General features: G+C 36.2%; 1 protein-coding gene across 2 annotated transcripts; it reads right to left on the bottom strand.

The window, feature by feature from the left end:
• Nucleotides 1-24: 24 nt before the first annotated feature.
• Nucleotides 25-20,555, bottom strand: LOC107007794 (DNA gyrase subunit A, chloroplastic/mitochondrial). Of its 2 annotated transcripts, XM_015206573.2 has the most exons (27): nt 19,974-20,553; nt 19,167-19,236; nt 18,983-19,048; nt 17,218-17,319; nt 16,595-16,639; nt 16,407-16,505; nt 16,181-16,267; nt 15,451-15,521; nt 14,408-14,516; nt 14,251-14,313; nt 12,213-12,278; nt 11,982-12,070; nt 10,783-10,831; nt 10,438-10,524; nt 9,119-9,212; nt 8,897-8,967; nt 8,716-8,805; nt 8,130-8,255; nt 7,880-8,037; nt 7,506-7,587; nt 7,267-7,431; nt 7,085-7,186; nt 5,040-5,176; nt 3,958-4,078; nt 3,754-3,808; nt 3,552-3,651; nt 25-559 (listed from the first exon to the last, which is right to left on the bottom strand). In XM_015206573.2, the coding sequence occupies exons 1-27, from the start codon at nt 20,405-20,407 to the stop codon at nt 436-438; spliced, it is 2,862 nt and encodes a 953-aa protein (XP_015062059.1). In that variant the 5' UTR covers nt 20,408-20,553; the 3' UTR covers nt 25-435. The 2 variants fall into 2 exon arrangements, with proteins under 2 accessions (XP_015062059.1, XP_015062060.1); XM_015206574.2 differs by lacking the exons at nt 25-559; nt 3,552-3,651; nt 3,754-3,808 and adding an exon at nt 4,411-4,486 and having other exon boundaries at nt 19,974-20,555.
• Between the last annotated feature and the right edge of the window lie 1,481 nt (nt 20,556-22,036).

Raw genomic sequence — 22,036 nt, 5'->3', positions numbered from 1 at the left:
ATCATGGTCTGCCGTATGCAAAACTTCTCAAAGGGCCTTACTATATTTTAAGGGACAATCTCAAAGTTCATCTGTTGATAACTAGAAACATACAACACTAGACATATAATTATCTTCTGTATATCAACAAAATTTCACTCTTACAATAATTTCAGTAACCATTTCGTGATGATCTAAACTACCTACCTTATATCTTTGAATGGGGGTAAAGCAGGAAGAAGAACTAGTAGAGTAGAACCACTGACACAGATTAGATCCTCCCTATCGGGTAAAAAATGATAGATCTCCCCAGCAACCATCAAAGAGGGATATTTAGAGAAGTACAGAAGTGCATCTACAAGATTACATCATCAGCTGTACAAAATGGTACCCATCATCCTACAGCTACTCACGCTGCAAATAACCTGCACGTTATACAGGTCAAATGTAGGGACATTATGCTTCTACTGCTGATCCATCTTCAACTTCAGGATCTGAATCTGAATCGGCATCTGCTGCTGAGATCAATGAGGCTGACTGAATTTTCCCAGCATGCTCAAGACGCATCAGAATTACTCCTCTGGAGAATGGTAAAGAGAGAATATATTAGAGACTAAGTAACATCTGAGATATTGATCAGAAGCCAAAAGCACTTCAGTGTACCGTGTTGTTTCTCCATAATGCAGTCATTTTCTCATGAAGTTGTCAACATAATTTATCACAATTGAAATTATGTGCAACTAAGCTATTTAAGTAAATCTAAATGATTTCCATTTGTGAAATAGAGAACATAGAGTTCTTCTGTAGTCCCTCTAGGCTGCATCTTGTTTCTCTTCAGTAGATACAAGGGAAAAGCAGAAAACCAGTACCAGAGTTAATGTCTAGTTGCTTGTGACTCATGAAATTTAGATGATGTAATATTATACATCTCCGGTTATTTGGATACCATGACAATCAGTCTCGTTCTTTTTTGGGGAACTTTCACATAGCCACTTAAAAATAATTAATTACTCTCCATAGCTATAGTTTGACAATTACAATTTGTAACTACATGTTATATGGAGGAGAGAGGCGAGCGAGAATGGGAGAGAGAGGAGAGAGGCGAGAGAGAGGGGGAAAAGAGTGGGAGAAAGGTGATTGTATATGTATATTGGTTAGATAATTGTATATTATACATATGTATTTGTATATATAGCAAGAGAGATTTGGAGAGGGAGGAGAGAGGCGAGCGAGACTGAGAGAGAGAGGAGAGAGGCGAGCGAGACTGAGAGAGAGAGGAGAGAGGCGAGAGAGATCGAGAGAGGGGGAGAGAGGACAGAGAGTGGGAGAGAGGTGAATTGTATATGTTTATAACTGTATATTATTCATATACATTTGTATAAATGGCAAGCGAGATTGGCAGAGGGAGGAGAGAGGCAAGCGAGAGAGGGTAGAGAGTGGGTAGAGAGTGGGAGAGAGGTGAATTGTATATGTATATAGGTTAAAAATTGTATATTATACATATTTATTTGTATATCCTGACGAATTATACATATACAAACATGACTAATTATACAAACTCGAAGTCAGCCCACGTAATTAATGTATAATGTTAGTCGTGAGTGATAATTATAGCAAACTATAGCTATGGTGAGTAATTAAACTAGAGCTCGTCCCAGAAGGCAAACCCCTCATTTACATCTCAACTCTTAGGGGTCGTTTGGTAGAATGTGTGTTTGCATTATTTTTGTGTATTAGTACCTTGTTTGGTACATTATTTATGCTATGTATAACTAACGTTTAGGGATCAAGACCTAAAGAATCAAAGCAACACTTTGAGAACGAAGTGGCTTTGGAGGTATTCAAATGATAATCAGAATTTATGGGGCTCAGTCATAATAGCAAAATATGAAGAGAGTGACAATTGGATGCCAAAGGAAGTTACCACTCCCTATGATGTTAGTTTATGGAAATCCATCCGATCACTATGGTATGAAGTCAAACCAAACACCAAGATTAAAATGGTAGATGGCGCTAAAACTAGATTCTGGAAGGAGGATTGCCACATTTCCCACATATACACACTCTGGTTCTTCAACAAAGTACAATAGCTGAACTGTGGACTCCTCATGGATGGAATATTATATTTAGAAGGCACCTCAATGATTGGGAAATGCCAAGAGTTATAGAATTCTTCAGCGTCATTGAACAATTTAGTGGCTTGGAGACGGGGCAGGACGGATTGCAGTGGTTGGGGAAAAATAGAGGGACTTCTAAAGTAAGTGCAGCATATAGGAAGTTGAACCACCCACCCAACTATGCAGGCACCCAAATGACACTGGAAACACATTTGGAAGGCCAAGATCCCACACAAAGTGGCCTATTTTGTGTGGTTACTGGCTAAGGAAGCTGTGTTGACACAGGAGAATAATTTGATGAAGATGGGGATTACACTGTACTCTAGATGCTTTTTTTGTGGGGAAACTGCAGAAACAGTCCATCACTTTTCATCCAGTGCAAGGTCACTGCCAATTGTGGAGTCTATTCCTAAGGCTCAAAACATCTCATGGATAGAATGGCAGGGGGCCTTATACAGTCAGGAAGTAGCAGGATTACAAGCTAAGAACAGAATCAACAGGAGAATCATTCCTGCTACTATTTGGTGGACTATCTGGAAAGAGAGAAACCTTAAAGAGTTTTTAAGAATAGGGAGAGTAATATGCAGCAATAAAACTGAATTGTATTCTAACTTTGGTGTAATCAGATCTACTCTAATGACACCGTCTCTATCATTGATGTTTTAGACTCATTATAGGGATAGGACAATGCCTTTAGAGTTCAGTATGTAAATATGGTTTTCAGTACAACCCATGTATTGATTTAAAGAAATAGAAACAGTTACCAATACATAAAAAGAGGTGACACCATGGATTTTACGTATTAGTAATGCAAAGGATTTAATACATGCATTAGCATTGTTAAAGACCCAATTACCCCTCAAAAGCAATTTTACATCTTTTCCGCCATAATTGTGGAGGATGTTTTTGTAAATAAATATTTTTATACAATATATACTTTTCTTAATACATCAAATCAAACAATGCATAAAAATATTTTATGTATTACTAATATAAGCATTACTAATGCAAGCTTTACTAATACATTCTATTTAGCATTATTTTTATACACTCTACCAAACGACCCCTCAGTTTCCATCATTATCACTCTCCTATGCACAAACCCCCTTTCCTTTTTCACTCATCAACTTTTCGGGGTCTTTTGTTGGCTGATGTCAAATCTTTAAATATAAGTTTTCGAGCAAGCCAATTGACCCAAGCTTCTAGCCTAAAATGACTTTGAGCTTTCGCAGAACTCAAGATGGTATTAAAATATAGTCAAACTACATCCCTATGAAAGAACCAAGGACAATAAGACTCCTGGGAACAACGACAAATAGATCTTAAGCCTATAGGCACTCTAATAAAAAGGTAATCAGCAATCAAAGAATGTACTACTGCAGAAATTGTATACTTGAAAAGCAAACTATAGCACCACACATTAAAGAAGACAAATGCTACAAGACACCGACATACCTCGCATACCGGGACTGGATGGAGATGTCCCGAACTTTTATGCGATTCACCGTTCCACTCTGGCTCACAAGAACAACTTGCTCATCACTCTCACCATCTTCTGCTTAAAGCATTTCAATTATTTATTATTACCACAATATTTGAAGTCTGCTAGTATTCAAAGCATTCAAACTACGCAGAAGAATACAAAGGATTACGGTACCTCCAAAGGAGAATCCAACTACAAATACTGCTGCCAGGCGATCTTCAGATGAAAACTGAATAAATGCATCAAACATATTAGTTGACTAAGCTGAACAAAGATAATAAAAGTTAACCTTCCTCCTTTTTCATATGAAGAGAGGAAAGGCAGTGATAAGGATTTTTATCTTTGATTATACTTTCGCTTATAAGCATTATGGTGTACCTTGTAACCAATTAAACCGACTCTATTCAAAGGTGATGTGCGGAATCTGCTAACTGGAACTCGCTTCCCATAACCGCTTTCTGACACGAACAGCAGCCACGGGCCATTCATGCTCCTTTTACTGGTACGCAGCATATTGAAGATAAAGAGAGCATTACAAACAAATCAAAGAGCAACAGAAAAATAAGTCAGGCTTTCAAAACAATTGATGCAAGAAATCTGGTTTTTTTTTGGGCAACAAATAGGCAAGACATGCTGGTAATAATAATCATTTTTGGAGAGCATTTTTGGAGAGCCGATGGTGTTAGAAGAAGCAGCCTAGGGGACAAAATCAACCTAGAGACTACCAGAGATGTGAAAAGCATAGAAGAGTACCCGTCAGTGATAACACATGAAGCTTTACAGAAGAGGAAGCTTCAGATAACCCTAAGGTAAGCAGAGACAAACAATCACCTTTTTCTGCACTGCGAGGTGATTGTTCAACGCTGGTCCCTTTTCTTTAACCTCACAGGAGTGAAATGGACCATGCCTGAACATATATCAAACCTACTCAGCACTTGGATTAGAAGAGGAGGTAGCAAATCACAGAAGAGATGGTTGAGAGTAAGTCCTTCCTGCATCTGGTGGACAATTTGGAAGGAAAAGAATGGAAGGTACTTTGAGGACAGATTTGACTCCATGCAGAAGATTAAGGAGAACTGTATTGCAAAGTTCCATTTTTATTGTAAAGAAGGAAAAAAAGATGATGTTATTCAGTAGATTTGCTAAGATCCTTGTAATTAGTTTGAGTTTCCTAGGCTCTTTGTTGATAGTTTTTTGGAGGTGGCCAGCATAGCCCTTAATGTTGAGAAATACAAGTTACCAATTTTCAAAAAAGATTTTAAAGAATGCTAGATGATGTACCACAAAATCAAACTCTCTTTACCAGCTTAATTCACACTAACATCAATTTCAGCAAAATGAAACCATAACAACTCACCAGATCTGGTTTCCATATTACTTCAGGCTTAACCGGATATCAAGCTACCCTTAAACAACAATCAAGACAACTAGGATATACAGAGTGATAGATGAAAGATTACTTTCTTTGATGAACTGCCAAGGTCATGTCCAGTTCCTTCTGCAAAGCATCTGGTATAATGTCCATGCTAGCCACTTTATCCCCATCTTTTAGTCTCATGGCAACAGAGCCTCTAGTATTTCTACTAAGTGCTCTTATCTGTGCAGAAATTAACAGTACATGAAGGAAAACAAATCATCAGAAGAATCAAGAATAACCCCAGTAACATGTAGATGTAGAAAAAAAAGTGATACCAACACCCTACCTATTTTATTATGGAAATAAATCCCCAATAAAATTGAAGTTATAAAGAGTGCACATGTAAGTACTTACCTACGTAGTAAAACATATGTTTATCAAAATCCAAAAGCGAGAAAAACAAAAAAGGAAAAGGGGAACCAGATCTCTGAAGACAGCTGCAAACTATAAAATGCCCTTCTTTTTTATCAAGTAAAAGTAGTTTCGTGCATAAACATGGCCATAACTGGTTGAATACAATGGGTATACCATATACCAAAAGATAACGAATCTATGTGCACCAAAAGATAATGAATCATCTATACAACCAGGAACTTCATATGTGCACCAAAAGAATATAAGAGAACAGAGAGTACTAAGCCAGGAGAAACTCGACTCTACTTCTAAAGCTCTCATATTTCTCTTTCTAAATAATCCACATTAATGTTCGTTAATCCTTTGCACTCTTGGTTCGTAATCTAGGTGATTGCCTCTATAGTAATTCGATTTTTTTGCCTTCACTTTTTTGATTAGAAATTTTTACTTTCATGTTCAAAATAATTTATCTGGGTATTTAGTTATTCATCATTGTTTAATTCAATTAACATCAACATATCTTGGTATATCACAACTAGATCTTTAATTTTTATTAGACAAGAAGTTCATTATAAGAATTTTTTTAGTTCCTTGAAAATGGCTAAATTCTTGACAATGCATAAGATATTTTGGAGGAAGGTGCATATGTAACTTAATAATATATTTCCTTTTTTTCTCAAAGAGTATTTGATTTGGTACTATTGTTGGAATATAGTCCACCTAAATGTCTAGGATGCTTATGCCAGCTGGTTATTGAGGAGACTTGACAGTGTAAACAGTGTGGATAACTTTTTGTATTTTGTTAGTCCCCTATCTCTAGTACAGTAGAGTAGTAGAGTTCCCTTTTGACTATTTCACAGGTTTTTTGCCAAGCTAGCTCCATATATTTCTGTTTGGAGCAGTTTTCTTGCACCTGTGCTTTTGTAAATTTGCATCTTCTTGATGCTTTCTAATATCATTAATTACTTCACCCAAAACAAAATATACAGTCAACCTAATATGAGCTTGGAAGTATATTCTCATGTATTTTTTGACAAATGTAACAATATTGTCATCTATTTTATAGAAGGCCCAACAAAAACCGAATAAACTAACAACAACCAAAGCAACAAAAACCCACTTTATTGGTTTTGTTTCTTTCTAGGGAAAAACTGAACCAAACCGTCAATACCCCTAACCAAAGCATTGGAACCCTTTACATATCTTTCCAAGACAGCTCTCTATTCATCATCCAGCACAAGTGACTTCCACTATCTCAATTCCCTAAACTCACAATAAGAATCGCATGGGTTACCATTTACCAACAAAAAAAAATTCACCGAAGAGATGCAAAAGTAAATCTATTTCAGACAGTGATGTTCCATCTACCATGAGAAAGCAAACTTTCTACATTCTTTAAATAATCTCACTTCAAATTATGTATGTACCTCAACTGATTAAGTACAAAAACTGCAGCCATGTGCAACAGGTAGGCGACCCTTGCTCTCTCTCTCTCTCTCTCTCTCTCTCTCCACACACACACACGCACAGATTAAGTATACCCAGTTGTCTGATTAGAATAAGTACAAACATTACTTGATTCAGATCCTGTAATAGAATCTTATGCCACTAACAAACTTGTTTCTGCATGAACCGAAGCACCAATTTATTTTGTATTTTGGCACAGCAGCACAACAAACAATAACAAAGACTGAAAACAAGGTACCCATGAAATAAAAGAACAAGAGAGTTTACATTTGCACAAGGCGTCAAAATCACCATTCCATTTAGTGAAGCCATTGCAACAAAATCATTATTTGAGCAACATTTCACCCATTTTAATTCATCACCTGGGACCTGTCAGATCAAAGTATCATGTCTGAGCTTGCTTTGGGTCCAAGAATCCTAATTCAAAGGAAAGAAAAGAGCTGACTAACCAATTGAATCGCAATTATTCCTGTAGACCTAATAGAGGCAAAATAGTTCAATGATACTTTTTTGATATATCCATTCACAGTAAGCATCACAAGATACTGATCTCCCGCAAATTCGCTCACAGGAATAATTGAAGTTATTCTCTCGCCATCAGACAAGGACAATATCTGATCAAGGGAAAGAATGAGAAATTAGGAATGAAGGCAACAAGTCAAGCTTTCTGTAGATGGTAAATATTGACCTGAATTAAAGGAGTGCCGGCTGCAGTTCGGCTGCATTCAGGAATCTTGTAAGCTGGAGAAGAGTACACGGTACCTTTATCGCTGCCAATTAGAATCAAAACAAACATTGAAATAAGAACATCCGCATGCCCATCATTGGCTAAGTCGCCCACTAACACAGAACTGAATAAAATATATTGAGGGCTAACAATGACGTAATTAATTAGACAATGAAACAGGATTGTAAGGATACCAAATCCACTCAAACCAAGTTCCCTCTTCCATAAATATAAGTTGGGAAAGAAAAATGTCGGAAAACCAATTATATATTTGCTCCATTTTATATGCTGAAAAAATCTAGTAAACGTCGGTAAAAAGGTGAAAGCAAGTTTACCTAAAATAGAGAACTTTGTCATGGGCCCTGCAAACAAGGAAATCAGACATTGCATCATTTACTCTTAATTTACCAACTGATTTGCCGATAGTCCCTCGATTTTGTAGATTAAATGTGTCAGGTTTCATCCGTTTAACATAGCCCTTCTCACTAATTGCCTGAAATCAAGGAGAAACAGAAATAAAAACAAATTGGAAAGGAAAAAAGTAACACAAAACCTTCAAACCTAGACAGCGTGCAGGTTGATTACCAGTAGCATTTCTTCATTCGGAATCACGTCTATATCTTCAAGATCACCGCTGTCTGTATCCTCTAACTGTGAACGCCTTGGAGTGAAATACTTGTCCTTTATTTCAAGTGCTTCTTCTTCAATCAACTAGTTGTTCATATTGCAAAAATTGAAAAGCAAGGACACAAATGTCAACTAACAAGGTAATTGAGTATCACTACATAATATATGAATGGTATTGAAAAAGGAGGTGAACAATCAAAATATTAATATACTACCTAACAGAAGCACCCCACCCCTAAATTGCTGACAAACACAAATGAAGAAAAGGAGCAATATGCGAAATGAATTAACTTGCTAAACAGTAGTAACAGGTTGCTTCTACAGTGTATTTCATAAGCTGGGTATTTCTATTAGATTGTTAAAAGAATTATGTTTGAGTGGAAGCAACATAAATTTGACTTCTTGACAAATAATGGTACAAGAACAACCAATAAATAGACAAACATCTGGCATCTTGATTCTTCAAAAAACCAAAATGGTAGAAGAGCATTAATTCATATCTAAGCTTGATAAGAAGAACAAAACCCAGTTCTCATGAGGCTACCTGGAGTATTTGCTTCTCACTAGACAAAAGTTCCTCTAACTTGGAAATTTGCGTTCTCAAGGATTTCCCCTCGTCGACAAATTTATTTCTCTGCATTACCGATACAGAAAAAGAATGTTGGATGGAGTTCAATAACAACTAAAGCACCCATCAAGTTTCCAAATGCGGCCTCATGACAAACCTCGAGTGCTGTAAGCCTTCTCAGGCTTATATCTAATATAGCTTCAGCTTGTTTTTCAGTCAATTCAAATTCTGCAAGTGCAGGTTGATAAGAAATTTTGGCAGTGATTTCCTGCTATTAGGAAATTATAAAAGGAAGGCTAATACAATTTCCAACACAATTATGATCAGGCGATAGTGAAAAATCTAGCAACATGAAGATATACATCTGTAATACTGTTACCTTTTCTCAAATTGGCAGTTGCGAGCGCATGGCTTGATGCTTTTCTGATTGTATTGATGACCTCATCCAAGTTATCAAGTCCAATTATAATACCCTTAAATCACAACATGGGGGGGGGGGGGGGGGGTATATCAGCAACTTTATTCATAAATTCAGCATATTTCACTTGGAGTTGAGGTATGCCCAAAACTTCTCAAGAGAAAAGAGATCCAAATTGTTATTAAGTATTATGGAGGTACAATAAATCATCAGACGTATAAATGACTTGATAGAAACAAGATATACCTATTTACACGTGCCAAACACATACTGATTTTTGAGAGAAGTAAACTGAAACTACTCATATAAATTTTGTCCAAATTATGACTATCTAACCTAAAAACCTTAAGCTTTCAAATGTTCTGACACTAGCATTCTAAAGACTTATTAACACGCTCTCCAAAAGTCTGTAATCCAACTAGAGTTTATTTGATAAAAATACTTGAAAAAGACAAGTAAATAGTTACAGGAATGGTTGCTTGAAACACTGTCCGAAAATCACCTAAATGTCCTTGGGACAGAGAAACTCAACCAAAAGTTTCAATTGCAAAAAATTCATAGGAAAATTTGCTGCAAGACCAGCGATCAGCAAGAGGTATTTTTGCCAAAACTGTCGCAGGAAAAAAAGTATGGCACTTCCAGAACAGTGATCAGAAATAGGCGCTTGCCATCAAACGGTTACTGGAAGAAGGAACGATCCCGAGAAGGAAATTACAGAATGGAAAAGAACTTTTTCCTGGTAACTGGCGTAAGCCGTGCCTTCTCGTAGGCAGAACCTGTTTAGGCCTCTTTAAAGATAGTACAGGCTCAGACACCATGTAGAGAAATAAGAAAAGCAAACTACCATAAAGATAAAATGGAGAGTACAAGACCCTCCTATTCCTAGGTGTCAAACACAATACTCATATGATATTTGTCTAATGTGAGACGATATATAGCTTAAGAAGTTTACGCTTCTAGTGTTTTAATTCTAACATTGTACGGCTTCTGATGAAGTGCTTTGGTTGTCGCATTATTTGTTTTTGTTACTAGTAATATTTCCCTATTATTTGCCATTCTTCTTCACTTCTGGTTTTTCTTTTTCAAATTGCTCTGATATGCTTTATTTGAGCCGACAGTCTATCAGAAATAGCCTTTCTACCTCCACGAGGTAGGGGTAAGGTCTGTGTATACTCTACACAGACTACACTCCCCAGACACCACCTATGAGGTTACACTGGGTATGTTGTTGTTGTTAAGACTTCTGATCAAAGGNAGGGGGGGGGGGGGAACTATCATACCTCAACAATATGGTTTCTTTCTTGTGCTTGTGAAAGTTTATACTTAGCCCGCCTTTCAACAACAGAGCATCTAAAATCCAAAAATGCCTGCCAGATACAAAAAGGTATATTAATTAATGCATTGATGAGATCACCTTGATTGTAATTATCAAGGGACATCAAACAAATAACATTAAGATATCGGAAGACATCAATTTTGGATGGAAAGAAGGAAACAAATGGAGAAAAATAGAGATGATTACAGAAAAGACAAAACTTACACAATCATTGCTTAAACAGTCTTTAATGAAAAGTGAAATTATATACATACAAACCATTCATCATATTATAGGAAACATTTGTCACCTGGAGCAATTCCTTTAACCCCATCAGCTTTGGTTGACCATTGAGAATACTGAAGAAATGTTGAGTGATAAGTAGTTAGGTAGTGGTATGAAACAAGTATGGATGGCAGTGAGCAACGTAGAATTCAATACGGTCAAGCAACATATGGAGAGAACTAAAATAATTAAGGACATTTTAAACCTCATAAGCTGAAAAAACAGCATGTGAAAATGCATTTAAGACCCATTGCATTGGAAATCTATAAAATTGAGACCTCAGCAATAGACATATACTAGTTGATAATGTCAAATTTTGAGAACTCAGTTGCAACCAACTTCATTTCATTTGCCATTAGTATGCTATAAGTATCAGCTTAATGATTAAGAGGGGCATCTTCAGCCTACTATTGCCTATAGAGGACTAATAAATGTAAGTACTTTTTCATGGACAAACATTTTCATTAATGCAAATATGTTCAGAGAAAAGAAGATAAATTGACTTCTGCTCGAATAAGAATATGTCCAAACGTCATTAATACTATTGATAGAAGTCATAAAAGCTGGAAACTGAAAATGCATCTGGCAGTACAGCGCAGTCGGACAGTACATCAAAACCTTGGAGAACAAGAGAACTCAAAAATGCCTCGTGTTCAATTAACTATCCCAAGAGTCACGCATGGAGAAGAAATTTCAAGCAGAGAGAGCATAATACTCTAGAGCTATCATATGAAACTTAATATTTTAGCTTGGAATGTCAGAAGAGATTAATTAAAATAAAGAAAGCTGACTGTTCAGTTTGCTTGTCAGTGTAATATGGAACTTGTAATTGATATGGAAACCTTAATATATATTGTGGGTTCCATGCAGAGAGAGACAGGAACATTTTTGCTTTCTTGCTTTTTAGAGTTTACTTCTTCAGCACCATCTTAGTACTGAAGACATCAGCAAAATTGACCCTTATCATTTACCAAAAAAAAAAAAGAGCAGCAAAAACAGAAATTCAAGAGGCTGAAAGCTATTATTATACTTCTTGAAGAATAACTTTCAACGCCTCTGATATCGATATCATAGGACTTCGGGGCAGTGTATAGGGGAAAACACCTCTATCATGCAATTGGTTACAGGGGGCAATCTTATCATAACAGAGTGATCCAGATGCTGGAGTTTCCTTCTTTTGCAAACAAAGCATATAACCTCTTAAAGGGTGTGATAGTCACTTACCCGACCATGTTGCAACTAAAACTGGATTGCAGAGCAGTAAGACGGTAAAGATTATTCAACACGATGGCTGGATCAGATCCTCTTTTAAGCTGGAAAACAATTAAAAGCCAACGATCAATCAGTGCTAAACATTAATACATTTAGAAAAAAATATTTAATCATCACAAATGAGCCATGGAATATGATGACATGGACAAATTGGAGAAAGAGGAATGTTAGTGTTCTCACTACCTCAATGACTACACGCATTCCTGATCGATCACTCTCATCACGGATATCACTTACTCCTTCCAAAGTCTGACAAGAAAGGGAACAAAAACAAATCAGGTGCCGTGTTCAACTCTTGACCAAATCAAGATATCAGAGGAACTTAGAAAATAAGAGCATGTTCCAGCAAAGCTACGTGTATTACTAATGAAGATTCAAACAAACTTACAGAAAACTGCTGAAACTACATATTTAGACACTACATTAAACAAAGGAAGGACCCCATGCTTATAGAACGTTACAATTACAATAGGTTAAAAAATTTGATCTGTGTCGAAGTTTAAGAACCAAGGTAACAACATTGCAAAATCAGTATATATCAAGGGAGATGGTGTGAATTTTGATATACATTAAGTATAGATGGCATGTGTATTCCCCACAAAAGAAGGAAGAGAAACAGGGTTGCTTCCCTAAAGAAATCTGCACTCTTCAAAAGTGTTGAGATTCTGCTCCCCATAAAAAGCCGTGTCAGAGAAAGAGGGTAATTCTCTAAACATAGAATATTATTGCTTAAGGAGCTCCTTTACACCAGATGAAAATAACTAGCAGACAACAAAAATATGATTTGCAACACCAGATACAACAACTATATGTCTCATCCCGACCAAGTTGGGGTTCGCTATTTGAATCCACATAGACCATGTCTGAGTTAAGCAAATCATCTACTATATAGCTTATTTATTTTTTGTAGACTGCCCACAGTAAAAATGGACCCCCGTGTCAATAACCATAGAAAATGTAACCATTAAGTGCTTGAAGATTCCAAAAAGCCTTCAATAGAATTTATCATCCATCATATTTCTGCATGAGACTGCTAAAACATCTACCCAAAACTCTCTGTTGGCTGTCAGTCCCTTCCATTTTCAACTATCCCTTTGTTGAGTCAATAGTAGTTGTATACAGAATAAACAGTATGAAATCCAATTTCCGAGTCCTTTTTATCCCCTGTAATTATTTTTGTTGATAACCGTGGTGTCCATGCCAACTTGCGGCCACTTCGGCTAATTCCAACATGCCACCTCCCACCAACAACTGGTTCACAGAGGATGGATGGAGACCAAATAGGCACAATAAGTGACATCTAGGTGGTCATGTAGCCCCACTACATGGTATCACTATGGCCACGGCAGCAAACATCTACTTAGAGTAGACTTATTATATGCACAGATTAAACAGGCAAGATATTTTTTTAAATCAAATAGCAGATATGTCAGGAAGGGGAGGATATCAAGATAATAAGGGTACAGAGAAAAGCACAACAAGTTTATTCTTCTGAAAGAAAGGGAAAACACAACAATATACATTGCTCATCAGAGTAAAGTATATCTTTTTTGATGATACAGAGTAAAGTATATCAGTAAGTGGATTTTTTCCTTCTTACACAAAGAGACAGGTAATAAATGGAGAGGGGCAACAATAACATATGCCACTAAGTTAGTGGCACAAACCAAAGTAACACATTGAACATTTGTTCTCTTCTTCCGGAAGGAGCTTGGTATATAAGTGGGAGAAGGGTAGAGAAGCAGGCTCATGCGAATATGTGAGCCAACTGGAGTTGCACCAACTAATAGCCTGTTTTGGGAGCCACGAGTTTGTGTATTTTCAAGGAAGTGCTTATTTTACAGAGTTGAGGTGTTTGAGAAAGTTTTTTAGGAAAAGTAAGTGCTTTTAAGTAGTAGCATAAGTTGTTTTTTTTTATAATGTGGCATAAGCTGTTCTCATAATTTGAAAAAAGTAGATTCCCTAAAAAATAATAAGAATATTTTTGAAACCTTGGCCAAACACAAATTGTTGTTCTAATATCAGCAAATGTTTTTTACAAATTGATTACCAAACACAAACTGCTATCCTCCAAAAGTACTTTTCACTTTTTCAAAGAGCACTCCTGGCAAAAAGCACTTTTCAAAATAAGTAGATTTTGTACGCTTGGCCAAACATGTGATTACTCCCAGGAAATCCCTAGTCTAATAACAAAAGTGCACGTTACTAATCAGAAAGGTACCTTATTTTCCACAAGATCAGCAATTTTCTCAACAAGGGACGCTTTGTTTGTTTGATAAGGAATCTGTTTCATTTATAAGAAGCAAATATCAACCAGATTAAAATTGCAAACAACATCCACTTCTAACATAAATATACTAAAAAGCAGAGATAGGAACCTCTTGGATAACTATTGCAGCGCGTTTTGTCTTGGCGTCGAGTAATTCAATATCAGTCTTCCCTCGAATTACTACTCGTCCTCTTCCAGTCCTATATGCCTCCAAAATTCTTTACAGACAAAGAATATAATTGGTCACACTGTTCAATCTTGCATAAATCAAAGACCATATACTTCATTTCGCTAGGGATCTTAACCTTCCTAATGAAAGGAAACAAAAGAAAATCTCTAATGGACTCTCAGTTCTCACAAAACAAGAAAAAGTATAATGGCATGGAAATGCGCCTCAAACTCTTACGAACCAATAGGAGAGAACATTCAGGTTATCAAATTTTATCACTAGTTTAAAAAAAGGATGATCTCTCAAGAAGTAGATTACTATCAAAACATGAAAAGCAGCAGAAGAGCCATGAACTAACAATTTCTAACAAAAGGATTGCCAAACCAAATGAACTTTTTTTACAAGTTCATCTAGGTTCATTCCTTTCCACTGTGTAGCCATGAAATTACCAAACCGCCAAACATCTGAGGATAAAATTTATTTTTTAACACTTTCAGATAAAGGGCATAAGGAACAATCAAGCAATTTTCTAACTGAGTAGATTCTTTAAGCACTATATGACACCCTAGCCAATCATATATTGTTATAGAAAAACTAAAAGCTAGGTGGTAAAAAACTGAATATGTTTGGCAATTATAAGAAACAACTACCACAGGTACCTATTCTCAAATATGGCAAACTAAACATAAGGGACTAGACACATCTAAGACCCATTTATACACTAGATATACATGCATCAGTTTTCTTTGTGTTATCCACCAAAACAACAGTCACATGTCAGAAGTTTAGAGGATCTTCCAAGGAACTGCCGCAATAAGGGGATTTTAAGTACTAAGCTCGTCCACAAGTACAAAAATAAACACCATCCCTGCTTATGTAAAGGATCCGTGAGCTAAATCGAGGACTCTATAATAAGTTCTCTTCCATATTTATGAGTAAGTGGCAAGTGGGAAGAGAAATAAGTAGGAGCTCAGAAAACCTACCCAATGTTGCCCATAATTATTCCGCCAGTTGGGAAGTCAGGACCAGGCATGTACTCCAACAGTTCTTGCAGCTAGATAGAAAACAAGAAGACAGTTATCGCAGTCTTTACACAATTAAGTATAGAAAGCTATGTTATTCAAACAATGGTCTAAAGCTATGAAATGATTCCAATTTCAACAGTCAACCGAACCCCCAGAAAGGAATGGAACACAAAACAGAACTTAGAACAATTTGAATAAAAAAGGTTTGCATATTACAAGATTCTTAATTCTTATATATATTAAACTTGAAACGCATAAAAGCTCCCAGTATGTGAATGCTCAAAATTAGACAATGATTATGTACATAATCCTCCTATTCTGCAAGGCAATAAAATTCACACATGAACTACACTGGGAAACAACAAATCCAGATGTATGAGTCAGAATCTTACTGCAAGCCGTACAGAAGTAGCACTTGGCACCTAAAAACATTGCCAAACAACAATGTTTTTTGTTTCATAAGGTGATGGTTATGAAGTTGATGACCAGGGTTATAACACAAAAACCTAACATGGAAATTAATATAAAATTGGTATAACAGACAACAAACATTTTGAACACTTGTCTATCCACTCTTCTTTTTTCATTGCGAAGGAAAGCAAAAAATGAATTCACAAAAAAAAAGTAAGGAGGAGGCAAGAGGATATATCCATAATCCATGAGCATGTATCCAGAGGTGTATGTCTACCGTGGCTTCTGGATTATGAATCAGTGCAGATAGCGCATCCACAAGCTCCCCAAGATTATGGGGGGGAATATTGGTAGCCATACCAACCTGAAAACAGCAGAGTGTGGAAAAAACTTATCACATTTGAGAAATGCTTCTGAAATTTAGTTGCCCGCTGGAAACAGGACATCAGAATATGGGGCCATAAAAAGATGCTAAATAGCTAACAAGTGAGTCAATGATTCACCGCAATCCCAGAAGCACCATTTAACAACAAGTTCGGAATACGAGCAGGAAGTAGTGATGGTTCTTTCTGAGAGTTGTCAAAATTTGGGACAAAGTCTACCTGCAACACATCAACCATAGTGTAAAGAAACCCAAGACATAGCATCCTTACACTGTAACTTATTACACATTTTAAGGAGAGAAACTGACTGTGTTCTGCTCCAGGTCTGCTAATAGCATGGCCTCAGTGAGTGCCTGAGAAGGAACGATGATGAGCTAAAATATTTCCAAGACAATGTTAATGAAATTGTAACGACAGTAATAAACATAGCCGTTTGGAACAATTCATCGCTATTAATTCCCACAACGAAGTAATATCAATAATTTAAAAGAAAACCCAGAATGTTTTTTTTAAAAAAAAACATAAGCCAAAAAGTAATTAGTGACGTGATATGCATTTATTAAGATCCTTCAGAAGTAAAAACATATGCAGGTTTCGGACATCAGTTTCACTATGACATAAGAAAGCTGGTACACAGAAAAACAGACATAGAACTTTTATCTGAACTATGTACTCATATAGCTGAATTTATCAAAATTTATGACTTTTGAACAGCGATAAAACCTATATTTCTAACTAGATTCAGGAAAAGATAGGGGAGCCTAGTTTTTATTCTCTACCACTATCAAACACAGTCTATGCATGAGTCTCATTTGTACATACTCATAGCCTTCAGGATTCGAGTCTCTCGGAATTTATTACGAAGCAACGATTTTCAAATGGAAAGCACAACCAAAGATTCAGAGAACATATAAAAGCTAGTTTAACCTACTTCCAGACGGCATTCAGTGTAACGCATGGCTGCAGGAGGATCTGCATCAATTGAACCAAAGTTTCCATGCCCTCGAATGAGTGGAGACCGCAAGGAAAAATCCTGAAAAACATTATATTACAAACCTTATAATAGAAGTAAATAATACCCAGTAGCCAAGCACACTGCAAAACGTAGAGCAGAAAAAACTAGGCCAATTTTTTCATAAGGTAAATTAATTTTATTAATGGAAGGGATATCCCCAAATACAAGTAGTATATAAAAATGCAGAGAAACCAAAACCAAAATATGCTTCTCTACAAAGGTCACCAAAATCATATATGCAAAAAAGAGCCTCATGGGTACACCCAAAAGAAACTAGAGACAAGAGGTTACTCCTCACATGTACAATCATTTTTTACCCCTTCAAAATCTCTTCTATTCCACTCAATCCAAACTAACCATTAATTGCTAGTGAAACTACATCCCATGCCTTGGCTCTTCTTCTCCTTCTTCTGAAAACCCAGTTATACATTACCTCCTTTGTTGTTCTTGGCAAAACCCACTGTATTCCAAACCAGTTCAGGACCTCCACCACAGGTGCATACCTACTTGAGAATGTAATAGTAAGTGCTCTACATCCTCTCCTGAACATTTACACATACAACACCAGCTGACATGTATGATGCTCCTCTTCCTCAAATTCTAACAGCTAATACAGCTCTCCAAGCAGCCAAACACACGAAAAAGGAAAAAAATATTGGGTGCCCTCAGGATCCCAACTGGTAAATGCGGAAAATCCACTTTTATGATCTAGTCCAAGCACTTAATGATGAGTTCTATGGTTAACTCAAGATCTAGATACTCGGGGCTTACTTAGGTCATAGGAACTTTACAGTCCTACAATTATGAGCACCACCAAAACGAACTTATAAAGAGGCCTTGTCCAGCAAGATCCACATAAGCTTTCCATTAGAGGAACTACTTTTAACATTTTACAGGAGGAGCTAAAGCAGTTTGTCACCCTTTTTTTTCAGATGTACAAATACATATCCTCCCACAAGAGATAGATTGACTCTTTGGGATTTCCTAAGATCTTCTCTGCCAATGGATGACCAAGTGACTTCAGATAGCATGCCTATTCCTCCCCGGCAACACCCCACCCCACCCCAATATATATAAAAACACCTCACAGATACTCGTGAATTCTTATTGAGAAGATATTTTTGGATTAACAGCAGACAGAGGCTGAGCTTTCATTCTCGCAAAACATATGCTCATTCAGAGATGTAGATCAACAGAACAGTCTGCTTCAGTTAATTTTACGACAAAAAACTACTTAGCCTACCTTTTTCTCCTTTAATTTATACTTGGTCCTAGCCTCCTTGCTCATGATTTCTGAGGTTCTAGAGTATAAAGGGAAAATGAATTTAGGACATTAATAAGGTAGAGTGTGGTGATCTTTATGGAAAAAGGGAAGGTAGAGTGTTTCTGCAAAAAGCATTTATCAAAAAAAAAAGCGCCAAACAACTAATCGAATCATTCAACAGAGCTGCAATACCAAGTTAGTTGGGAAGGCATTATGAATAATCTGTATCCATTGAGCTCTATTTCGATATACTTTTCTTTCTCAAGAAAGCTTCTATATTGTACTAACACTAAATAATTTGTCTTCAAGAAAGGTTAAAGGTTTACATTCAAAATTAATACTTGCAAGCATGAATCTATTATACAACTATTGGACATTGATAATCCTTCGGTAAGATTTAGTTTATTGGAACATTACCTGGGCCATTCGGACCAAGGAATCATAGACTGCATTGTCTCCGTGAGGATGAAATTTTCCAAGAACCTTAAATAGGAGAAAAAGGCAATAAGATACTTGCAATAGGGATGGCACGAGAGTACTTCCAGCAGATAACCATCTATTTATCATGTATGTGTAGGAGAAAGAAGAGATGGACTACAACCTCTCCAACAACTCTCGCAGATTTTTTATACGGTTTCTTAGAAGAAAGCCCCAACTCATGCATTGCATATCTGTCGCCAAAATATGATGACTTATAAATCCAGTACAGATTCAAAGGATAAGAAGGCAAATATTACAGAAACATCTAATATAAGCAAAGAAAGCTTTACCAAACAAACCTCTAGTCCACATTTTCAAATTAGAAGTTAGTTCTACACACTTGCACGTGATCAACATGAATCAGATAGAAGATTAGGCTAGTGGGTATATTCTTTTACAGTAAAAGTTTGTTGTTAGCAAAAGTGGGATAAGGTGTATACCCAGAAATGCATTGCTCATATACATTTTCAGAATTGAGTGAGTAGTATTTTCTTTTAATAGTTTTGGTGTCCGGGCCAACTTGCCCACACCTCGACTAATTCCATAGGTGACATGTCAACTCCCACAAGCACAGGTATATGTAATTCAATCACCAAGGCTGGGACAACTGAAATATCATATTGCTCTCCTCGATCCCTCTAAAAAGTTACTGCTTACCAAAAAAGTCAAAACAATTTTATGTTATTAGATATCTTATTTTGACATAGAAAAAGTAAGTTTAGGAGTATATTTAGGCACAGCTTCTAGTCATGTCTACAATTTCTTCCACAAATAAAGTAACATGTGTCTGGTTCAGCTCTGAGAATCACCAAAAATAAGCAACAAAGACTAGCGAAACTAGAGTAATTTTTTCCCATTCCTCCAAAATGAGCTTTAATACCAATATTCCTTCGGTTACTTGACACATTTCTCAACTAAGAAAACTCACAGTATTCGCCTGTGCACTGGCTTCAACCCGTCCCTAACATCAGGCAAAGCGCGACCCAGCAGCACTGACATTGCATAAGACATGTATGCCTCAGTAGCCTCCTTGTGAAGCTCGGTATGTACAATTCTCTCCCCTCCTCCGCCCTCATTTCCGTCTCTATCTCTAAGAACAACACTTCCATTACCTTCCTCTCCAACCTCCTCTTCAGTGACTTTCCGCCGGGCACTTACCGGTCGGACATGCTTCCTCGACGGAGTAACTGATGAAAGAAACCGGAGCTCCGACGAGGCTTTTCGGAGCCCCGAGAAGCGAGATGGTATTGCAGTGAAAGTGAAGTGGTGGTGGTAGCAGCGTAATAGACGAATGCCAGTTGAAAAGGCCATGGAATTGGATTGTACGAATGAAGCTTGAGGGTTAAGCGTGTGAAGTTTCATGCATAGAAGCTGAAGAAGTTCAGCTATGTTGGGGACGAAGATATCGGAAACTTTGTCGGATTGAAGCGTGCTAAAACCCTAGTGATTTGGAGAAGGGTTTATTGCGCGCCAAGATTAGGGACCTTGGCTCGAGGCCTATCTTAAGTGGGGTTTTGCCCAAAATTGGGTAATTTTTACCACAATACCCATATGTGAAATTTTAAAAAATAAATATTTCAAATTTTATATATCAAATATATGATTCACTTAACGGTAAGGCACTTTATAAGAATGTGCTTATTTCTTAATTATTTAATTATTAATAATAAGTTTTTTTTTATAGAGGATATCAACTTATTATTAATTTCTGAAAAAAAACGTATATAAAAGTTAGAAATTTCTATTAGCGAGACACAAAGAGTAAATCTAATATATAGTTTATCCTTAGAATTAGAAGTATGATTAGTCTTATAGTTGTACTTATATTACTTATATATCACAAAAACTTCCACGACAAAAAAGTTATGAACTAATCATAGAAACGTATTTATTTGTGTTGGACGGAGTATGTGCTATATAGCTCTTCATTTTGTAACTCCTTCATGATATGTTTTTAGGTGATCAATAATAAAAATAGGAGGTTTGATTAAATATGTTGATGTTGCCATGATTCATTGACGAACCAAAATGTGTCATTTTGTTAGGGACTTCATTTTGCTTTGTGTACACATGTGCACGTGGTGGATCATTTAGAGGCTACATACAATCATCAAAAATTAACATATTAAAAGTTTAGATGTGTCTTGAATATGTTGAAAATCCTGTTTGACAGGTATATTGATTTGCAATTATGTCAAATTATAATCTATTGCAAGTTGTATGTCGCGGAGCAGTGCGAATGCTTATGTGTTGCAAAAATGTATTTGCATTCACTTCTTATGCAAATCAATTATTCAGTGTCGTACAAATATCACGGAAGACTCCAACGATTCGTTGAGTGTGGATATGAGGGTTGGAAGCACCATAACTGTTTAGCTTAACAAAGTTTTTTCGTGAAGGAACTCAAAAGCTAGAGTGGTAGTCATAGAAGTAGCTTTGTCGTTGTTAAACTATAGATGATAATATTCTAGTGTCAAATTCTTAATTACTGCAGTATTAGTATTAGGCTGTGAATATTTGTGCAAAAGGATGTGGCGTTCCAAAAATGCCATAAAATTATTAAAAACAAGTTAGTATAGAGGTGATTAATTTTAAATAGTCAAATAGTTCTTAAATTTTATTTAATTATAGATATAATAATATTTGAAGTTTGAATATGTATATATTACAATCCAATAAAAGCGTAAATATTAAGGAACAAGAAGTTGTTTTTAAAAGTTAAATCAAATTTATTAGTTTCACTAGTTCTTTGCTTGAAAGGATTAATATGTATTTATCTTGCAAGAATATTACAAATATTGTGTGGAAAAATATTGAAATGTCTTTAAAAGTTTGTTACTGGATAATTTTTGATTGTCCAATTATCAACTATCATCATAAAAATTTGAAGGAATTTTGTAAAAAGGATAACACACTAGTACCTCCTAGATTATGATCGAAATTTTAGAGACATATCTTAACTAAATTGAGGTTCTACTACTCTCTTTGAAC

Source organism: Solanum pennellii, chromosome 1 (assembly GCF_001406875.1).
Source record: "Solanum pennellii chromosome 1, SPENNV200".
Taxonomy (NCBI): Eukaryota; Viridiplantae; Streptophyta; class Magnoliopsida; order Solanales; family Solanaceae; genus Solanum; species Solanum pennellii.
The sequence above is the reverse complement of the archived record's forward strand: the minus strand, read 5'-3'. Positions and strand labels throughout refer to the sequence as shown.

Coding starts and splice junctions, on each gene's coding strand:
- LOC107007794 (XM_015206573.2), bottom strand. CDS start 20,407: ATGAAACTTCACACGCTTAACCCTCAAGCTTCATTCGTACAATCCAAT. Junction 15,522..16,180: donor TTCATAATCCAGAAGCCACG/GTAGACATACAC, acceptor TTTTCTATCTAG/CTGCAAGAACTGTTGGAGTA. Junction 8,256..8,715: donor GTGAGAAGCAAATACTCCAG/GTAGCCTCATGA, acceptor ATGAACAACTAG/TTGATTGAAGAAGAAGCACT.